The 23032-nt window shown below is 41.2% G+C and overlaps 1 protein-coding gene across 1 annotated transcript in view; it reads right to left on the reverse strand.

Annotated features, from left to right (window-relative positions):
* Positions 1 to 23032, reverse strand: part of RALGPS2 (Ral GEF with PH domain and SH3 binding motif 2) — a 2773917-nt gene that overhangs the window by 1696340 nt on the left and 1054545 nt on the right. The window contains exon 3 of the mRNA XM_044085226.1: positions 16347 to 16483. Coding sequence (XP_043941161.1) covers positions 16347 to 16397 — 51 coding nt within the window. The 5' untranslated portion in view covers positions 16398 to 16483. The remainder of the gene's footprint in view (positions 1 to 16346; positions 16484 to 23032) is intronic.

The following is a 23032-nucleotide window of genomic DNA, read 5'->3' on the forward strand; positions in this document are numbered from 1 at the left end:
TATGAAGATATGTTTTTGTCTGTGAAAAAAAGGTGTGGGTGGAATGATTAAAGCATATGGGACTGTATTGTACATAAAAAGTGTAAGCAATTGTAAACCATGTATATTATGTAAATAATGTATACAAGCTGTGATAATAAAGAACCCCTACTCATCACAGAGGGCTTGTGCCACACCTAGTGCAGTGGTGGCTGAAAGAATGGTGCTTGAAACAAGACATGACGGCAGAAACCACAGAGGCGAACACCAGCACTGTTTCTGGTGAGTCTGGGCAAGATGCAGAAGATATTTTCAGCAAAATTTGTTTGCGGAGTCCGTCATAAGTGGATCTCACAACTAAAGATGTACATTTACAACCCTCCAGTCACAAAGATTTCAGGAAAATATACTCTGAGTTTAATGTACAGAGCCAGCCTGAGCGTGCAAAGGAAGTTTCTCAGGAAAAAATTAGACGAGATACAAACTGAAGAAGCTGATTTTATTTTGCAGGAAGAAAGCAAAATGAGGAAACTGTATGCAGAGACAGGAAAGCAGAGTGGAGAGAGAACAGAAATGTAATGTAAACACTAAATGAAAGTTTGAGAATTCAAAATAAAGGAGAGAGAATTAGACTGGTATGAGGTTTGGGACACTTTGATGGCACTATTAGGTATATAAAGGCTCAACAGGTAAGAGCATTCTTGAGATTGGATCCACTATGGAAAGTTTTTTGGGAAAATATGAAATGAAAATGAATTGTAAAAAGTGGAATTCATAAGTGATCAAAGCATTTAATAGGGAAACAAAAAAATTAATTTTGAACAGAAGGAAAAAAGAGATTTAAGTAAAATATGTAAAGAAATTATGGACATTGCAAAAGTTTATGACAATGGGGGTTTATGGACTAGACAATGGAACTGCAACATCATGTTGAAAACAGAAAAAGAAAAAGTTGTGCATACTCCTAATGTAATAAATGTAGAAGACAAAGGCGTAGGAACACATTAGGGGCAGCCCAAAAGTTTTTTCCCCCCTCTGGAAAGGATGATCACTTAAGTATAATAAAAGGAAATGTTATAAGTATGAAAACATGGTCAGTAATGGATGGATTGTACAACAAAAAAAGATACAGAAAACAAAAGGGGAGGAATGTACAAAGAGAAAAAAAATAGTAGTAGTTGAAGATAAAGGAAATGTAGAAAAGGAAAGATGACGAAAAATAACAAAAGATGACATCATAGAAGAAGGTTCTGAAATAAGTGATGGGAAAGAAATAAATTGGGAAGTAGTGAAGAAAAATATGAGAGAAAAAGAAAATAAATGGGTAAAGTTTATAAGATACACAGTGAATTTATTAAGGGAAACAAAAATTTAAGTTAAAGGGAGTCTGTGAATTTTAGAGTTCTTTCAGTTAATCTAAACAGTATTAAACAATAGAAGGACAGGGATCAAACTGGTGCAGTTACGTGTGACGTGGATATAATACTGACTGATGTAAGATTTCTGTGAAAGGAAGAAAAACTGCAAACAGAAAAGCTTTGGGGAGGAGAGATGATCTGGAACTTGTGAAATAATGTTCTGGAACACTGATTTTTATTTTATTTTATTTAACATCTGTTTACCGGGAAAGTCCGACTTGGAACAAAGCCAATTTTCAGCAGACACCCAGGGAGAAATGCTCCAGACGCATGCCTATGTAACATGGGCGGAAACAGGAGTACCCAGAGAAAACCCACATGAACGCAAGGACATGCAGACTCCGCACAGAAGGCACTCCAGCTGAGCATCGAACAGGAGAACCTCTTGTGAGGTGACAACGCTACCGCTGCATCACTGTGCCATCCAACTTTGCAAAAAGTTAGTGAAGATATTAAATATAACATTAGTAATGACGGGAAGATTAACTGTTGCAGATCCAAGTTGGAAAATCAGGTATATAGAATTATAGCATTATATGGCTATTTTATATGCAAACAAAGGGAGAATTTTTTTCAGAAGATTTTGGATTATGTAGTCATAGATATGACTATACGGTTTCACTTCATAAACACGAATTGATGAAATATCCAATTTCAGCAATTCGTGTCCATGAAGCCGAAACCTCTAAATAATGAAAGAGTGGGTCAGGGTAGGGAGGTGGGGGTATGAGTGTGTGTGCTGGTTGTGATTTTTTTTTTTTTTTTACACCGTTTGTGCTATCGCGGAGTTAGTATATATAAGTAGGGGGGTGTGGGGGTGCAGGGGGGGCTTGCCCCCTGCATATGTGCAGTGTAGGGGTGTGTGTCTGTGTGGTGTTGTGTTGTTTTCCAGTGTTTTAAGGTGTGGATGTTATGGTTTGTGTGTGTTGTGTGCTGTATGGTGTGTTCGATGTTGTGATTTCGCGGTTGTGAGGTGTCGGTGTTTTAATGGTTTCAACTTTATGCTGTCAAAATGCTGAATTTCGATACTTCGGCAATATGAAGTGAAACAGACTATACTGACACGACCACACATTGTCAAAGTGGTTGACTTCATCTCTAGCAAAAAGATCAGTCACCAGTGACATACCACATAATTCTGTGTTTGGCCCCTTACTGTTTGGGATTTATTTCTCAAAAGTCCAGGCAAACTTTGACAGACTGTGGCAGACCAAGTGTGATGATGAGTGCAAACTGGGAGCAATCAAGTCAGTCCCCAACAATGTTAATTTACTGTAGATAAATGATTGGTACAAAAGCCACAGATTAAAAGTTAAATTTAAAAAATGCTTCATCATTCCCTTTGGGAAAGTTGACATCCTTGCTAATTACATTATAGACAGCACCCCCCTAGGTGTAGATCCAGTGGTATGTGATCTGGTTACTCAGCTTGACAGCAATCTGAACTTTGACCACCATGTATGCACAGTAGTAAAGAAAATCCTGTGTGGCAGATCTTATAAGTAAAGGCATTGCATCGAGATTTAAGGATGTTATAATTCCATTGCACTCTACCCTCATCAGAGCAATAGAGTACAGTTGTCCCTTTTGCATGTACTTCACCAGGCACTTGCAACAATTGGAGACCACAGAGGTTTCTCACCAAGAAATTATAGGGTACAGAAAACTAGTCTTGTATGGAAAGACTGAAAGCCCTGTCCCTGTATTCTGTCTCCTATAGGTTGCTAAAGGGTGACCCGTGCCTGGCGTACAGGACAGTGTCTGCCCCAGCCCTGATGGAAATGCTACACATTCGTAAATCAAACAGAAGGGTCACACACTCCAGTGATCTTAACCTAGCCTCTGACATGTACAGGTCATGCTGGAGAGACAGACATCTCCAAGAAACTGCCACTTTCTTGGAACAAGCTTCTAATTCATGTGAAACACAGCTCCTTTACTGATTCCCTTCAAACATAGCCTAGACCAATGGATGGGTGACCCCAAATTCACTCCTGGAGTGGCACTCATGTCCCTCCTGGACATAGGAAGTCAGCATTAACTATCATAGACCCTTACCTCTGAAAACTTTACTCGCCTTATCACCAACAATTGGGACAGTGCAGGATAAATATGGCTAGTCTTATAAGGGCTCTAGGGCCAATAGCCTAATAACCTCCTATGATTCTATAAACCTATGAATTGTGATTTGAGAAAAAGAGAAGTTATGAAATATGGAAAGTTAAGCATTTGGAATAATTTGTGGACAAGCAATCGGGATGTGTGCAACACAAACAGATTTGTAAAGGTAGAAAAAATGTAAAATGTTTTTCAGATGCAGCAATATGAATAGAAATAAAGGGAAATAAGGAATATATAAGAACAGAAAAACTGGTAAAGATAAATAAGACAGTATGGAATGAAAATGGAAAGAACAACCATTATGGAAAGATCACATTACAAGAATATTTTATAAAGACTGGTCTGTGGTGGCTTATTTTTTAAGGAGAAACACAAAAAAAAGTTTTTTTTTTTTTGTTTTTTTTAACAATGGCAGAATGATATAAGAAAGGTAGAAAAACAAAAGGAAGTAGAAAAAACAAAAATATGGAAGAATACGTAAAGATGCTCTAAATAATTTAGAAACAGAAAATAGTTTGCCAATGAAAGGAGGATATATAAAACAGACACAATTAAGGAATTTTTTGAGCAAACATATTTTTCAAAGGGAAAAGGGATGAGCTTATTTGTGATGGTTAGTTAAGGGAAACAGTAGCATGATGAAAAAGATAAAAAAAGAAAGAGGAAGAATAACCTGAGAAAAGACTATGAATTATAGTACACTATGTAAAAAAAATGTTTAAAGAAAGAGCAGGAAAAAATATGGAATGTTAAATGATTATCACAAAAGACTATCACGACAAGAAAATAAAGAATTGGAAAAGGAGACTTCCTCATACGAGTTAGAGAAGGTACTCAGACAAGTTAACGTCCAGTCAGCTCCAGAACCAAATGGGACAAAATATCAAATGTATAAAAATTTAACAAAATGCCAGAAAGATTAAAATGCTCTGAATGAATGGTTAAATGAAGTTTTCATGTATAAAGATTTATGTAACAGAATTAAATTTGTATGAAATAAGGAAGAAAAAATGAAATTAAAAATTGAAGAGCTGTACTACTGAATAATGCGGATAAGATTTTTATGAAGATAATTCAGAAGAGAATGGAAAGTAAAATGAAAAGCGTTGCAGAAAACAGCCTAGATACTACAATGGAAAAGGATGTTGGAATTACTGACAGCAAAAGGAAACTGCACATTATATTATAAATCGAAAGGTAGAACCTAAACTTATGATAGGAGATTAGAACAAAGCATTTGATACAATAAGGCATGACATTTTATAAGTTATTATGAAGGAAAATAAAGCAAAAAAGTTAGAAATATACATTGTTTGGCATACAATAAGGATAAAACAGAGTAAGAACTATAGTAAATGGATGGTTGAGTAAAGAAATAGCGATACGGAATGGCATAAGACAGGAATGCCCACTGAGTAATTTATTTGCTTCATTTATAAATGTACCAGTAAGAGAAGTAAACATGAAAATGAAAGATGCAAGTCATACAACAAATGAGGGACAAGAATTCCAGTTATGTTGACTTATGCAGACAACATTATAGTGATTGCAAAAAGTAAAGTTTGGACAAAAAAAATGTTATGGCACTTGTATGAATGTCTTAAAGAAAAACAAATCAAAGGATTGGGTGACAGTAAAAATAGGAGGGATACATTTTTCAAAGAATGAAGTTTCTGTGCTAGGTATAAGATACAGAGATAAAAATGTAAGTGGAAAAGAATAAAGGAAATAAAGACGTGTTTTTTGGAAAACGTACACGTTTATCTTTTTTAAGAAAGGTTAATTTAACTCGGATTTAATGAGAAAGACAGTATATTTGGCAAGTGTATATATGATGCCAATAGTATATGAAGATATCACAAGTGATTTTTTTCATTTATATGGGGTTTGAGATTGAATCCAGTATAAACAAAAGTTTTGTATGTGAAAAAAAGACTATGGAGGGCACTGATTAATAAATCTAGTTACAGGTCCCAGGAGACAAGGTGGAAGGGCAGTGCAGCAAAGCCATGTTGCTTTAGATTCAGGGTCTACCACTCAGTAGGAGAACAGACTAGAAATGGTAAAGGAATTGCTGTGAGGGAGAGGCTACAGAAGATAGTGAGTGATATAATCAAAAGTAGTGACAGACTCTTGACAATCGGACTCCAACGTAATGATACAGCAGCATTCATAATCTCAGCCTATGTTGTGATAGCGAGGAAAATAGTGTATTCAGACAGCAGTTGCAGGACCTAGTACATAAAGCAAGACAACAGGAATTGACATTGATAACAGGTGACTTGAATGCACACATCAGGACAGACAGAACAGGATACATGGACTGCCTGGGTTCACACGCATGGGACAATAGGAATAAAGGAGAAGAGACCATTCTACACTTAGGTTCATAGGTTGATACTAGGCTATCTGCCCTAGGGCATTTATAAGCCTAGCCAGAGTGTGTTTGCCTTGTGCCACCCTTTTAGATTAGTTGACTGTGCCTCTGTATAGTAGGTCACAGAAGATAGCCCTTTTAAGGTTAGTTTACTGTGCGCCTCTGTCTAGTAGGGATGCAGAAGAGATCCCAGGGGTAAACCTACGATCTCCCATCCACTCGTCAACATTTCTCTTGAAGAGGGTCATTGAGGGGGTCTGCCTAACATGCACTGGGATTTTGTTCCAGAGTGAGGGGAGCTTCTGGGATATGAATCTGTCCCTCCAGCATGCCCTACTTATTTCTGTGCTAAGGTTTAAGTCCCTGGAGCGTGTAAGCTCTAAGGGATTTGGATTTCCCGAGGTGGAGCATGTCCATTAATTCTGGTTTGGACATGGCTTTATATGTCAGGCACAGATTGCCTCTGAGTAGGCAGTAAGCAATTGAGTAGAGCTGGAGTTTCTTTAGCCTAACTGCATAGGGCATCTGCTAGAGTCCCTTGATCCTCTTGGTGAGGTACTTTTGGGGTCTTTCCAGTTGCTGCAGGTGTCGGGTAAGGTACATCCCAAATGGGGCATTGTATTCAATTATGGGCCTGATGAGTAGAGGGGCACAATGATCTCTCTTGATCTAGATGTGAACCCTTTAGTGATAAGGTGGGCTATATAGAAGGTCATTCTAACCACTTTGGCAACGTGATTGTCAAATGAGAGATCGCTATCTACTTGGGTTCCCAAATCCCTAATCACTTCTTCCATACTTAATGGATTACCACCTATGTGGTAATTTGTGAGCACTTTGTTTTTCCCAAAGGGGATGACAATGCACTTTTTGGCATTTAGCTTTAGGCCATGGCTCTGGCACCAGTTATCTGTCTCTGAGAGACCCTTTTGGAGGATGCTTGTTGTCAGTCGATGAGTCGATTATGGCACCCAGTTTGCAGTCATCTGCAAACTTGGTCAGCCATAGTCCTCCCGTGTTAGCCTGTACCTCAGAGAAATATATACCGAAAAAGAGAGGTCCCAGGACTGAGCCTTGTGGGACACCACTTGTAACTGGTTTAGTCTGACATGGCACCTGCAATTCTGAGCCAGTTTGCAACCCATCTTGTGACATAGGGGTTGATATTTAAGCTAGTGAGCTTATTTATGATGCTTGAGTGGGGTACTGTGTTGAAGGCTTTTGCGAGGTCCAGGTAGGCTGTGTTGACTACCTTCCCTTCATCTATGGCCTTGGTGACTGTTTCAAAGTCGTCGACCAGGTTCAAGGGGCAAGATCTGCCCTTAACAAAGCTGAATTGGGTAGGATCCAGTGTTTGGAGGTTCCCAATGTCTGCTAGTCAGGCTTATAGGGCGATAGTTACCGGGGTCTGTTGTGGCATCACCTTTGTGGAGTGGGACCACTGTTGCTGCACGCCATTCCTTGGGTACATATCCTGTAGTAAGGCTGAGATTGAACAGTGACTATGTGAGGGTTCAGTTTTTCTTGGAGCTCGTGTAAGACGCAGCCCGGGACACCGTCCGGTCCCATTGATGTGGTGTTTTTTGCTTTGGAGAGGGCAGCTCTCACTTGTGCATCTGTGGTGTCAGGGAGGCTACACTCTGTTGGGATAGACATTTGCTCTTTTGGGAGGGGGGGGGGGTTTGCACTGTACCTGTCTGCCAGGATGTTGGCAATGTCTGTGGGTTCAGTGTATTTTTTGTCATTTTGCACTAACTCAGAGCATATCTGGGAGTTGCCACCCAGGTTCCTGACATAACTAAAGGCTTTGTGATTACCTTTAGCGTCTTGTGCAATTTTTCTTTCGAAGCTGGCCTTAGATGATTTTATGAGGGATCGTAGTTTCTTGCTAGTACTGATCAGAGATGCCTTCCCTTTTTGGGATTTTGCTCTATCATGTAGTAGCTTCCTCCTTCTGTTGTATAGCTTATTTATGGCTGGGGTCCACCAGACAGGTCTCCTGCCTTTGGAGGAGAGAGTCTTGGTTTATTTGGGATAGCACGATCCATGCATTCCTGTAGGTGTCCATAGAATGCATTTGTAAAGGATTCTGCGGTTTGGGCCGTATTTTCCACTGGCCCAGGGGCTTTGAAGTTTTCCACCTTGGTTTTGACAAGTGTGAAGTTTACTTTTGAGAAGTTCTTCACTGTGGTTTCCTTGGCTGGGGGTGGGGATGGGGTATGGATGTCCAGTGAGATTAATTTATAGTCAGATCTCACCAATGAGGGGTATACTTCTGGTATGGAACAGAGTCCCCATGTTGGTGATGATCAGGTCCAATATGTTTTCCCCTCTTGTGGGAGTGGTGACCAGTTGTTCCATAGCATTTGAGTTTATAAATTCTAGGAACCGTTGGGCGAGGGTGTTGGGGCTTGAGTAGTGCTCCCAGTCTATGTTTGGGTAGTTGAAGTCACCCAATATGATGGTGTTTGGAGAGACCTTCATATTCTCCAGTGTTCTCAGGAAAGCTGAGTGGGGTTCCTGAGTTAGGGAGGGTAGTCTGTAGCAGGATACAAACTGAAAGGCAGTTTTGCCCACTGTTAGTTGCACATGGATGGTCTCCGATGCTTCGTGCAGTGCCACTAACCTGGAGGTGTGGGTATCTTTGATGAATATGGATACTCCCCCCCTCCTTTTTGTGGTTCAGTCCGAGTTTTGGGGCTGAAAAGCATGGTATAAGGTATAACCCCGGTAGTGCTGGGGGGCTTTCAGGAGCCTTGAACCAGGTTTCTGTTACTGCAGATATCAATATTCTCCATACTGAGGAGGGCCTCGAGTGCGTGCATCTTGAGGTTTAGACTTCTGGCATTGAGCAGCATTACCCTTAGTTTATTTTTCCTTGTGTTGTCTATGGAGGTGGGTTTATCTTTTGAGCCTTGCCTAAAAAAAGGCACTATGGGGGTGGCAAGAGCCTTAGCCAATATTCGAAAGCCCAGGGGCGACAGGTGCAAGCCGTCCCTAGCGAAGCAACGTGGCTTGTCGAGCATGTCATCCCAGGCTGACAGACACTGGATCCCCTTTGAATGACACCAATACTTTAGCCAATTGTTAAAATTGATCATTTTGTCTTTATACTGTGGCATCATTCTTGGTGAGGGTAAGATGCTACTCAAGGTCAGGGTCATACCGGCCTGGGCTACATGATCAGAGAGCTTCCTCTATGTCTCTCTTCATGCAGTCCAGGGAGGTACGTCTCAGGTCATTCACACCAGCATGGACAATGACGGAGTCATATTTATATTTGCTTTGGAGAGACCCGAGTGCTTGTGTTATGTGGCGAATTCCTGGCACCCGGCAGGCAGCTTACAGTGACATTCCCCTTGTTCAGCCTGGTGAGTGGGACGTCAGTGTGTCTGACAATAGAGTCACCTATTACAAGTGTATTAGGTGTGTTGTTTAGCCTTAAGGGCTGTGACTGTGTGGCACACTGACTTTGTGAACTATGTGATACGTGGGTATTGTTGTGGGGTAGCTGTTGCTTGGATGTCTGCTTTGGAGGTCTCTGCTGCTTGGGCAGATTTTTATTTAGAGCCTCCGAGTATGTTTTTGTGTGTTTATGTGTTTGGTTTGCTGTTGCGATAGGTCTATGTGAGACTGGATTTGTGGTGTGTGGTTACCTTCTCCTCCTGACCGACTGCGCCAGTACTGAGTTGAGAGCTCAGCCTCCAGTTTGGCTACATAGTTGCATCTCTCACATATATTTGAGCTTATTGGGAGGAGGAATGGGTGGTCTGTGTACATAAGGCAGTTGTAACATTGCCTCAAGATTCCCAGATTCACCAGCTGGACTGGAGAGTAAACCTGAAACTGACTTTTGGACATGTCAGAATAGTATAAGGAACTACTTTTTGACTGATCAAAAAGGACCAATATGGAGCCAAGTACTTAAAGGGAGTATAAGAGGGTGTAGTGCTTTAGTTCATTAGTGCTTACTTATAAAAGATTACTTATACGAGCAACTGTAGGGCTTCAGAATGAAAATAGAGTGCTTACTTTGAGATTTAGAACAGTTCTAAGGGAAAAAGTGAAGAACAGACTTTGTGGAGCTGGGAATAGTTTAAACCTGTTTAAGCGGCGCTGCCCGATGCTGCGCTATGCGCAAAATCGTGCAAAACCACGCAAATGCGGGTTTTAAAGCAGGGAAACAAAGATGGGAATCGACCCAAAACGGCCAATAAGCTACTAGTTTCAGGGCTGAGACCACTCCTCCAGGGACAGATAGGCTGCTCAAAGCTCCCCACTCTCCCTGGTGAACAGAGAAGCTTCCTCCTATCCAAGTAAGGATATGGGCAACACAGGAAACTATACCACTTCTATCTGGCAAATGGCTTGATGGTAGCCAAAACATGGTTCAGAAAGAGACAGTCTCAAGATAACATACAAAAGTAGCCAACATATAACTCAGGTAGACTTCCTCCTAATAAGGAAAGGACAATGGGGTAGAATCAGTGATTGCAAAGTAATTCCCAGTGAAACAGCTAACCCACAGTATAAACCACTGGTTGCCACAATCAGCTGCAAGCAGTGGTCAGAGAAGCCTCTAAGGTAAACAGAAAACAGGCTGAAGACCTGAAAGTTGACTGGAGAGAAAGCACAACAGTTCTAGGAATTACTCAGGGCTCTAGCATCCCAAGAAGAGGAGGAAATGGGTATAGCTGTAGAAGAATGGCAGCACCTCATAACTGTGTGTGTGAAGACTACAGAACAGATATGTGTCTGAGTCAGGTTAAGAAATAAGGTAACATAAGGAAAGCTGGTGGTGGAATACAGAAGTTCAGGAAGTCATCAGAAGATATATGGAGTGCAGGAAAAAATGTGAGATAGAAGAGAGACCAGGCTAGGAAGGAATACTGTTTGGCTAACAAAAAAAAGCTAAGAGAGGAGTTGCAAAAGCAGAAAAGGCATCAAAGAAACTACCAACTTCTGGAAAGTGACTCAGTGGATGGCACAAAACAAACATCTATCAGGTTGCAAAGCAAAAGCAGAAAAATGGTCAGACACCCTTAAGGGATGCCAGTAACAACCTGCTTACCAGTCCACAGGACAAAGGCAAATGGAAGGACTACCAATGAAAAAAACCACAGAAGCTGTACTGCCCCAGACACAGCCTACAATGAGAGAAGAGGAGGAGAAGCCCACCCTACAAGTAAGAAAAGCACCAAGGAAAACAGCAGGCTCACATGAGGTCACAGCAGATATGATGAAGATGTTAGGTGACATAGGTGAAACATAGTTCGGGAGGATACTCAAAGCAGTATGCAGAGAAAGACGCATCCCAGAGGATTGGACATAAGCATACTAGTGCCAGCGTACAAGAACAAAGTGAACATTCACAACTGTGGGCAGTACAGAGATATCAAACTCATCACACTGAATGAAAGTCCTGGAAACTGTGATTGATAAAGGAATACACAGAGCAGTAAGAAAGTAAGATGGGAAATGAACAGTTCGGATTCAGTTCAGGATGCAGCACAACTGATCTGATGTTTGCAGCGAGACAGATACTTTAGAAACTAGAAATAACAGAGTCCAAGTGAGCATTCCTAGACTTGGAAAAAGCATATGACCACATCCCAAGAAAGCTGATTTGGGCAGTCCTGTGGTGGTTCATAGTCCCAAAAACACTGGTAGAATTAGTGCAAGCAACCTACAAGGGGCCAAGGACTCCAGTATGAATAGCATTCGGTCTTGCACAGGATTCCGAGCGGGTGTTTATCAGGGTTCGGCTCTGAGCCCACTGCTGTTCATACGGATGATGGATTACATTAGCAAACATGTTGGAGGGGACAGGTCAACAAAGTTACTGAATGCAGATGATGTGGCATTACAAACAGACTCTAAGCAACAACTTCAGCAAAAGACAGGGGAATGGAATACTAAAGTGAAGGCAAATGGGATAAACTAAGCACAGATATGACAGTGGTAAAGGCAGCAAATGTGGGAAATCAGAAGAAGCTGAGAATTGGGATAGATGGGAAAATAGTGAAACAGGTTAACAGCTTCAAGAATCTGAGAGGGGTGGTTGAGGAGAAGGGAAACCTGAATGAAGAGGTCAAAGTTAGAATTAGAGGGGCTGCAGACAAATGGCATAGAGTATCAGGGGCACTGTATGACAGAAGAATGCCAAAAAAGTTAAAAACTAAGGTGTACAAAACAGTGGTTAGACTAGTACTACTGTATAGTACAGAAACCCGGGCAATAAAGGCAAAACAGTCAAGAAAGCAGGTGGTGGAGATGAAGTGTGTGAGACAGGTGGTAGGATGCACACTATGGGACAGATGAAGAAATGAGGACATAAGAGCAGAAGTCAAAGTAGCTACAATTACAGAAAAGGTCAAAGAAAAAAGATTACAGCGGTTTGGGCACATATGCAGAAAAGCAGAAGACAATCTGGTGAAGATGACTTACGACAGGCAGAACAAAGGCAAGAGGAAACAAGGGTGCCCAGCAAAGAGGTGGATGGAGTGTGTGAGAGAAGACCAACAATCAGGTATCAAAGAAGGTAGGAGAGTAGCAATGAATAGGGAGAGATGGCAACAAGTGACACGACACCTCAACGCCATGTAGAAATAAACAGAAAAAGGGGGCTGATGATGACATGAGAGATGAGACTGACTAGTACTCTACGCATACCATGTACTGATGGAATTAGTCAATGTTGGTTTATTACACTATGTATAAAACTAGTCAGTTACACTAGCCCACTATCATAAGACCACGCCAGAGTGCTACAAGGCCTGACAGCACTAGAAGGAAAAGTGCAACATTGGTGATAAACTCTCTCAGTGGTTGGGCAAGAACAGGTGATGGATTTCTCGTCACCTGGCACAGTTGACATGAACTACGCTGTAGGGACCTAAACCTTGTCACCACAATAAACAGTACATGCTGGAGGGATAGATTCCTGCCCCAGAGACTTCCCATACTCTGGAACAAGCTACCCATCTATGTCAAGCAAAGTTCTTCATTAGCACTCCAAGAAAGATCTTGATGAGTGGATGGGAAATAGGTGATACACCCCAGGGATCACTTCTGTCTCTCTGCTGGACAGTGGCACAGGAAAATAACTTTCTTGTGTGGCGTAAGTTATGGAACCTTGCTGGCTAGGGTTACGAAGGCCTTTGGGCCGATAGCCTAGTACCTATCTATGAACCTATGAAACAGAGTAGTTCTGCAAACCTGCACGGATAGCTTTTATCCTGTTAGTACCAAAGTGACAGCTAGAACAAATGTAGGCACAATACAACAGGAAGGACTGGAAAGGGAGATTCCTCCTTATCTGATGGAATCTAATCAACACCACAACTAATGGGTCAGTGAAAGGGCTACCACAGCCAATGAAAAGTGCATAATTTTCATGTAATTCATACCTGAAATACCAAGTGATTTACATAAACAGAGCTGGGTTAATAAACCTGTCCCTCCATCACTTTTTAATTTGTCAGATGCTGAAGAGTTAGGTCCCTGGCTCTACCACTGGTGGATATACTAGACTTGTGCAGAACGAGGTCGTTCAGGACAACTGGGTCTCTAACAGTGCAGTAAGACAGGTAACTCCCCTCAAAAGTCTGTTTAGACACTGAATAAGTCAACAAAGCTTTCAGCCTCTCTTGATAGACTGGAGATTTATCAGAATTAGATATTCAAGACTGCAGGTCGCCAAACAATTTAGTACCTCATTCAAATATCTAAATGAAAATGACAAACTTAATATCTTTTGAAGCAGCATCATCAATCTCACCCTGTAATTATGCACACATTTAGTACCACTCTTTCAACTTAAAACACAAAAGGGGCCTTTTTAAACTCAGATTTTTAGCTTAGAGTTTGAAATAAAACAGTAATTTCCAGGAATATATTTAAGCAACAGAAGTCTCTTTTAATCACTGTCAAAACTGACAGTACCAATCCCTTTCAGTTAAGTGTAATACAGACCATCAGTCAAGGTACAGGACACAGCTCTGGTTATCTATTTATGAACTTTCAGGTTTTTCTTCCCAAAAGGAATTATACACCAGTATGTTAGGAACCGGTCAGGATCAACAAAATGCAGACATACAAAACAAACCCAGACTGACACGCATGCGAATAAAACCTATTGATAAGCAAGCAGAATCTAATCAAATAATTCTGCATAAGCCACAAAACAGAAAGCGAGACCGACTCTGCCACTTGTGACAGGATCAAAAATTTCACAACAGAAACATTTTTAGAATTAAACATATACTGTATATACAACAAAGCAGAAACCGTCACATTTCAAAGTGCATTTTGCCACTTGAGAACCACCATTGCTTAAGTCAAACCTCTTCTTTTTGGAGAACCTTATTTTCTACGCCCTAAAGTTTCTACTTATATAGTCCAGCAGAGATTCCTGGAATTTAATCATGTGAAACTGTCAATTTAAGGTTCTCGCATTCAAAGCAGCTGACCAATAAGCTTTCTTGTCAAATCTGTCAAAAGTTCTACTCTACTTATAATTTGGTGAGGGAGTCTTAGAAGGGTGGCCCTGGCTCTCCCTGAAGAGACCAGCACACGATATGTAGCAAGATTTTTGTACAGGTGTTTGTGTGTCCAAGGCTTTATAGCACTGGTCAAGTTTCCAGGGACAGGGGATTGGGAGTCAGGCTGCAAGGATGTGTCATATATATCATTCATCCACCACTTCTAGAACTGGAGGAATAGACAGGGATTTATGGTCCAGTAGATGGAGAAACTTCCTGACCCTTCTCTTGGATTGAGTGTGCCTGTGAACTTCATAGCTAAAAAAGACACTCATCATATGCACTCTCCCTAAAAATATAGATCCCCAAGGTGGTGAGGCTGAAGCAATAGTGTTTTCTGACTTGGAGTTGGCATATGACTCCGAAGAAATTTAGTTCACATATGCTAACTCATCTTCTGAGTCCTAGGAATTCGAGGACTCCTGAGAAGGTCCCTTTTTCTTTTAGCAGATGTTCCTGGTTTTGGCTCTATCAGGGCCCCATTATCATGATCTTAAACAATATTAGATCCTTAGTTTATCTGATCGGGTCCTGTGCACAGGCCTAGGAGGAGGCAGAGTTTCAAGTGGAGTTGGCTGGGGCAAGTTAACAGCTGCACTCATACTCTGGCTTGGGTCTAATCTTGGGTTTGTCATCAATGGGGGCAGGAGCAGGCTGTGCATGGGTAGTCGCTACTTCCATCCAGCCTGCTGCAATCTCCTCTTGAGCACTAGAGTGGGGAAAACTACCCTCCCCCCACAGATCACCATAAGTGGGAGTGGGAAGCATGTCCCTGCCTAGCAGTTCTGCACCCATTTAATACCACGGAGGTCTCAGATTGAGAGGAAGCTAAAGATGCTGATGACATGGTGGCCTCCCTAGGGGTTGCACCAGACATCTCAGGCACAGTCAGCAGAGGTGTTGTGACGTGTTTCACCTCTCTAAACAACATCAGGCCTAGATGGGATCTCCGATGCAGAAATGCTGTTGTCAGATTCACTAACTACTTTCAGAATCTTCTCCTTCCTTTTGTGAGGGAGGTCAGCAGTCAGACTGGTGGATGCCATGCCACGTAATGACCACTGATGCTTGCTTTTTTTCTCCACTCACTCTCTTTTTCCAAGTGTTTTTACTTAGACTCTGGCCCCATACTAGTCCTTATTAAACAAAGTACATTGGGAAAATTGGGCACATTGTACCCTGGGCCCATGCAGGAATAAAAAAAAAAAAAAAAAACAAAGCATGTACATACCTCTGGGAGACCGTTTTTTTCCATACTTTAGGCAAACTGATTTAACTGACATCTAAGAATAAAATAACAAAAAAAGTTCCCCAATGAGGTACTTCTGTTTTGAAGTTCCATCTCTGGCTTTGGATCAATTGGTACACTGACAACTCTGGTTGTATGAGTTCTAATGATGTAGAAAGTGTGTCCTAACAGGGCCCAGGAGACGAGATGAAATTTATAGAAGGCCATGGGCTTTCACAGCAAGAAATCCTAAAAGTCATTACTGCAAAAGTGAGGCATGATGAACATCATTCGTTCGCCAAAGGGGTGAAGATTTATGTTTTGCCCATTCTCTAAACATCTTTGACCTCATCCCAGTCCAGCTGTTATATACCAAGTTTCCGAGTAGCACCCCTAGATCTTTACTATGGATGGAAATATTAAACTGACTACACTCCTACCCAGCAGTGCATATTTTAAATGCACTGCATGCTTTAAAACTAAGTTATCTTATGTACTTTCAAAAATAAAACTGACTGTTAAAACTCTAACCCTTTTTCTATTCAATTATACAAAAACAAAGTTAATGTGCCCATACTTTAAAGAATAAGTGCTACAGCAAGCTTTCAGCCATAAATTCCATCATGAACACACATCAAGAGGGACACTGGAGGGCAGGTTCTTGGTGCTAGATACATTACCTCTGAAGCAGTGGCAGCTACATTGCTCGATTGTCCATTAGTTAAGTCCATACTCTTAACACCATCAGGCCTAGACTCGTAGGAGTCAGTAGCACAGCAGGAGGAAGATCATCTTCACAGCCAGACATTCAATGCGCCTATCAATTAAAAAAAATAAATAAATAACAGGTCAGAGGGCAAAAGAATGCACAACTGCCAGCTTTCAGATCTGTACAGTTAAGACGCAACATGGACTGACATACAGGGAAGGATTCTGGCATCTTTGTACTGTAATATTTCAAGTCACACCTTTAAGTCAGTTTTCAGTGATTGATAGTTGGAGATGGAAGTTTAGAGATGAAGCCAGCACTACAAAACAGAATGAGACTGTTAAACTGGAGCAGAGTAATCGAGCAGTACAGCTAACCCACTTCCTGTAGTATTAGGCTTTATAGACAGCACAATTAAACTGCTATCCACTTATAAATGGGGTTGACATAATGGTTAAGGTGTTTAACTCAAAGACACAAGCTACAGGGTTTGTTTCTCACCCTTGTGAAGAAATTCGCTAAACTTAAAATGGTCTGCAAGGGCAGCTAGTCTAGTACTTACGTATGTCCCATGACTGACTAACTTTTTTTTTTCAATGTTTTAAATAAGCTTTATAACAGACTGACAGCACAACTTCCGAACAGTACCATGTTCGTACAGCATTTCTATTAAACAATACTGTGCTCATACAGTTTATGTTAAACATTACTGTGTTCGTACAGGGTTTATATTAACTATGTCTGCAGATGTTGTACTGAACAACCAAGTGTTAAAGTCATATAGAAAAAATCTGCAACAGACGTTTGAGTTCATATACAGACTGCAAGCAAATACAACTACATATGCTTTAAACATATACACGTACAATTTGTACTTTTGTATACATTAGAGTAGTTTTAATAAAACTTAATTAGAAGGAAAGTGCAACCATCCTGAAAAGGTGAAACTCAATTCAGTTCCCCTCAAAATTGCAGAGTAGCCCTATTCAACTTTTACCAGTAAATCACAGCAAACAAATGCACGTATCAGAATGCTGTAACCAGTTAAAGGTCAGATTATAGCATTTGGTATACATGGAATCAATTAAGAGTCTAAAAAACCAGCTGATACAACTGCACACAGACCAAGGAACTCAGCTTCAAGAAACAGGCAAGGAAGATCTCCATGAAAGCTCATACAGTCTCTTGAGCATATCGCTGTAGACAATCTGGATATCAGTGTGCTAAAGATCCTACAGACATTGCCAACATACTGGCTGACAGGTTCAGTGCAAACTTCTCCCCCCCCTCCCCCCCAAAAGGAGAGATATCTATACCAAATGAGTGCTGCCCCCCAAACATCTCCAGCGCCCAAGTGAGAACTGCTCTCTCCAAAGCAAAAAACACAGCATCCATGGGACCTGATGGTGTCCCCGGCTGCGTGCTCCACGAACTCAATGAGGAATTAAACCCACAGCTAGGACAGCTGTTTAATCAAAGTCTTACCTCCGGATACGTACCCAGGGAGTGGCGCACTGAAACTGTGGTCCCACTTCACAAAGGCGGTGCCTCCACAGACCCTGGAAATTACCGGCCCATTAGCTTGACAAGCCTTATCTGCCAAGCCATGGAGAGGATCATAATGGACCTCATAAATAAAGACATAGGGAATTTGCAGACTTTGGATCCAACCCAGTTTGGCTTTGTCAAAGGCAGATCATGCCTTTTAAACTTGGTTGACTTTTTCGAAACAGTCACCAAAGCCATTGATGAGGGAAAGGCAGTCCATACAGCCTACCTCGATCTGGCTAAGGCCTTCGATACAATACTCCACTCGGGTATCATTGAAAAACTCATCAGCTTAAATGTTAACCCATACATCACAAGATGGGTTGCAAACTGGCTGAGTGACAGAACCCACAGGGTCAGAGTTGCTGGCGCCATGTCAGACTCAAAGCCTGTCACAAGTGGTGTCCCACAGGGCTCAGTCCTGGGCCCACTCTTGTTTGGCATCTACTTTTCAGTACAAGCAAACACAGGAGGGTTATGGCTGACAAAGTTTGCAGATGACTGCAAACTGGGCCATAGTAGAAAACACATCTGACACAGATATCCTTCAGAAGGGTCTCACAGAAGCGGATAACTGGTGCCAGAGCCACGGCCTAAAGTTAAATGCCAAAAAATGCATAGTCATACCCTTCGGGAAAAACAAGGTTACCCCTAGCTACCAAATAGGTGGCAATCCACTGAGCACAGAAGTAGTTATCAGGGACCTGGGGACCCAGGTTGATAGTAGTCTGTCATTCGACACCCATGTAGCTAAAGTAGTTAGGAAGACCTTCTACATTGCCCACCTTATCATGAAGGGATTCTCATCTAGATCAAGGGAGGTCATAGTCTCCCTTTACTCATCACTCATCAGACCAATGATTGAGTACAATGCCCCATTCGGAATGTATCTGACCCGGCACTTGCAGCAGCTGGAGAGGCCACAAAAGTTCCTCACCAAAAGGATAAAGGGTCTCAAAAATCTGTCCTATGCTGCCAGACTGAAAGAACTCCAGCTCTATTCAGTCGCTTACCGCTTGCTCATAGGTGACCTTTGCCTAACATACAAGGCCATGTCAAACCCAGATTTGATGAATATGCTTTACCTCAAAAAATCTAGATCCATCAGAGCCACAAGGGCGGGAGACTTAAACCTCGACACGGCTATTAATAGGACGTGCTGGAGGGATAGATTCATCACCCAAAGACTCCCTATGCTGTGGAACAAAATCCCGGTACATGTGAGGCAGAGCACCTCGCTGGCCTTGTTCAAGAGAAATCTTGACCAATGGATGGGAGATCGCAGATATACCCCAGGGATTACCTCAGTGTCACTGCTCGACAGAGGCACAGCAAAATAATGGGTATAGTTCCCCATACTAAAGGGGTGGCGTAAGCCACAAAACGAAGGGCTAGGCTTGTAAATGCCCTTGGGCAGATAGCCTAGTATGAACCTATGAACCTATGAACCTAAGACACTTTGCATCACTCAGACATCAGCCAAAAGATTTAGTAATTATACTCCTACATTCTATAATGCTATTTGACAAATGAAAGCTCCTGACGGCACGTTCAGATGCCGCAACCTTCTGATTTTAGCATCTCCAAATCTCCTCACTGGGGAATTTCGGGAATTATAGCTGCAGAAATAAATTCTTATCCATATGTTTTTCAATTCTCCCTTTAGGACAGAAAAGAAAGATGCATATGTGAACACCAGTAAGCTGCGACTTCCCTGCACAGTTAAAACTGGAAAGCACTCCAATCTTTTTCAGTACCCAAGTTCACCACCTGATGAAGAAATACTTTCTGCTCTAGTTGGTGTTAAGCCCATACTACTGCAAAACTTCCCCCTGGCTACTGATCAGTGAACCCCCTCATTTCAAAACTCTACATATGCACCCTTTATTTATTCATTTTCATTTTAGGTTTCTACAATTTTTTCCACACACCCTCAAGAACATAGATGGTACCCAAAGTCCATGACTGGGCAGGAAAAGTCAGGCAAATGTTGGCATTTTAATTTGCCTGGATTCTTTTTTTTTTTTTTATATATATATATATATATATAAAGAAAAATGTGCACCTGTTTGGTCATTAAAGCTCAACCTACTGAAGTCTTTCTTTTTTTAAAGATATTCCTAAAGTTTTAAAGAAATTATGTAGATATGGTAGCCTTTATTTCCTGCTACTGTACAAGACCGGCAACCCTCTAGTAGAGGGGCAGTTTTTAAATTTTACTTTAAAGGGTGGCATATATAGCAAACCACTTTATCTGGCAATTGTTACCTTAAGTACAGCACCAAGCATTACCAAGACTGCATTTAACAGAATATAATCCATATACATATTTTAGTCAAGTCGGGATGGAATTTGTCAACTGCACCAATCAAGATGCTAGCTCAAGCCTACACAAAACCTCGCCACAAAAACAATCCCAACAGCCAATACCAAACTCCAGGCATTTACTAAGACTCCACTAGAAGTTGCTTGTGAAGAAAAGGATGAACCATCATGCCTAACACCTTACCAAACAATATTGACTGCTCAAGTACACAGAGGCTGGCCTGTGTGTCAATTACTCAGCAAGACAAACTTAAAAGTATGAAGGAAATACAACAGTGGCTGTTCTGTCAGAGTCCAAAACTCTAGGCCTGCCTGATCTGATTACATCAATGAACTTTTTAAAATGTGATGCATGCTAAAACACAGGCACTCCTGAAGTGTGTCAGCTAAGGGATTGTCACTTTTTAATCCATCGTCAAAACACCATAGAGGACAATCTCTTGTTGAACATTCTATAGATGAAGCAACATCCCACCAAGCAGGTTAACAAAGAGCAGATTTGCAAGGGTACTTAAAACAAAGGAAAGTATAGTTGTGGAGCGGAACTTACTGCAACAACAGACGTTCGAACAAATCCATGCTACTGCAAAAGTTATACCCTGCCAAGGATAAGACAATAGGCCAGTATTCAAAGCCTTAGAGGGCACCTTCCACCCACCATAACTGATGAACAGCTTGGAGAGCTGTAGAAAATCAATAGTTAGAGCACCAACTGTTCAGACTTTTATTACCACAACATAAAGGAGACTAGTCCTCTGAGAATGAGAATATGCTAGAAAAAGATAAATATATATGAGTTTATAATGAATAATCACCAGGGAGTTTGATCAAAACAAAAAAAAAATAAAACACTAAACAACAAAAGGAAACCAATAGGTTACACATGTGATTATAAAAAGTAAAACAAAAAAGAAAAGTTGTGTATGATCTTACCATAACAGTAGCTGTCAGACTTCTCAATGTTGCAGTACTCTCTACTCTTGGAATAACCTGCCAATGATAGCCTAATATCCTGTCAGTATACCAAAGCCTTTACAGCTTCCAGGAAGTGTATGTCAGATATTATGTCCAAAGTGCAAGGTGGAAGGTACATATGTGACATACAGATGCTTAATTCTCAGAAATGAAGTACCCCAGGGGAATCGAAGCAACTCCAGAGAAACAACATGCTCACTCATATAAGGAATTAGGAGGAGATAAGGATGGAGTAGGAAGAGACTCAGTCAGGAGGACAATAGAAAAAAACAGGGCAGAAAGTAGGGACTGAATACTGCAACAGCGAGAAGCACAGCACCTACAGTTATGGAAAGCTCATACAAAAACTTATTGTGTCTTTCTTTATCACTGCTGCAGTACTCTATACTCTTGGGTAGAGTAGAAAAGTTGCTGGAAAGTATGTTAGGAGGAAAGCAGGGAAGAGCCCTCCACAAATCCATGAAAGATACTCCCGGGGAAATTTTGCTCTGGCCTTGGAAATGGCATCCAACCTATAACATTTGGTAAAAGTGTGAAGAAAAGGCCAAGCAGCAGCTTCCAAGATGGATCTAGTATCCAGACCCATGCAAAAAAAAACACTACGAGGCTACTGCCTTGGTAGAATGAGCAGAAACAGAACAGGAAAGCTGTCTGTGAAACGAACAAAAAGAAACAGCCTTAAGAATGCAAGAGGAGATGGTTTCCTTAGGCACTGCCAAACCCAATTTCCTAGCATGAAAGAAAACAAAGTTGGTTAAATTTTCCCATACATTTTTTGTCTTATCCAAGTAATACTTGGACAGTCTATGTAAATCCAAGGTGTGTAGTACCTTCTCATTAGCAGACTGTGAAGAAGGAAAAAAAAAAAAAGGAAGGAATGAAAATGAATGGACTGATTCAATGACAAATCATTAACCACCTTGAATGTAAAAGGACTGGTATGAAGAGATGCCCTGTCCTTCTCAAAAATCAAATAAAGGAGGAACCGCCTTAAGGGCTTGAAGCTCAAATTACCTGGGCAGAAGTAACAGCCACTAACAATACAGTCTTCCAAGTACAATGTTGCAAGGAAGAAGGGCCAAGTCAATTTTTCAACAATAATTCAGGTCTTGAAGATGAGGAATAGGCTTGGCGGCCAGATATGAAGGATGCCTTTAAGGAATTGGTCGACTTCAAAACTGCAAGCCAAAGGCAGACTCAAAGGCAGACAAATGAACTTTAATAGAAGAATACGGCAAACCAGCATTAAGCAATTTACACAGATAAAGGACTGTAGGGATACAGAAAAAAGGGTCTTGGTCACCCCTGAAACACCAAATACAAAATCTCTTCCATTTAGCCACGCAGGATTTTCTAGTAGTGGGTTTTCTGGCATCTTGCACAACCCAAAGAACCTCCTCAAAAAAAAAATATTGCCTGATAGGAGTCAAAACCCCATCATTCAGGGACTTCCAAGATGGATGCAAACCAATAAACAGCTTAACTGAAACAGAGATAAAGGCCAGGAACTCTGCCACCTTTGGTAAACTCAGTTACTAGCTAGTAAGTATATTGCCAGCATGACAGCAAAGAAGAAACCAAGACAGCCTGAAAGAAAATCAACTAGAAAAGGTAAAGACAAAACACTGACTGGGAACAATCCTACAGCTATTCATCAAAAAGTTCAATCACTAGCTTCGGTGCAAGGCTTCCAGTAATCTAGATGAAAAAATAACTCCAATGTGCTCAGAGCTGATTAAAACAAAACACTGAACAAGTGTATCAACTCAAATAACAAAAGGCTGGAAAAAATGGAAGAAGCTTTCAACA

The sequence above is a fragment of the Protopterus annectens genome, chromosome 10.part0 (genome assembly GCF_019279795.1).
Source record: "Protopterus annectens isolate FY-2018-M chromosome 10.part0, PAN1.0, whole genome shotgun sequence".
In the NCBI taxonomy this organism is placed as follows: Eukaryota; Metazoa; Chordata; order Ceratodontiformes; family Protopteridae; genus Protopterus; species Protopterus annectens.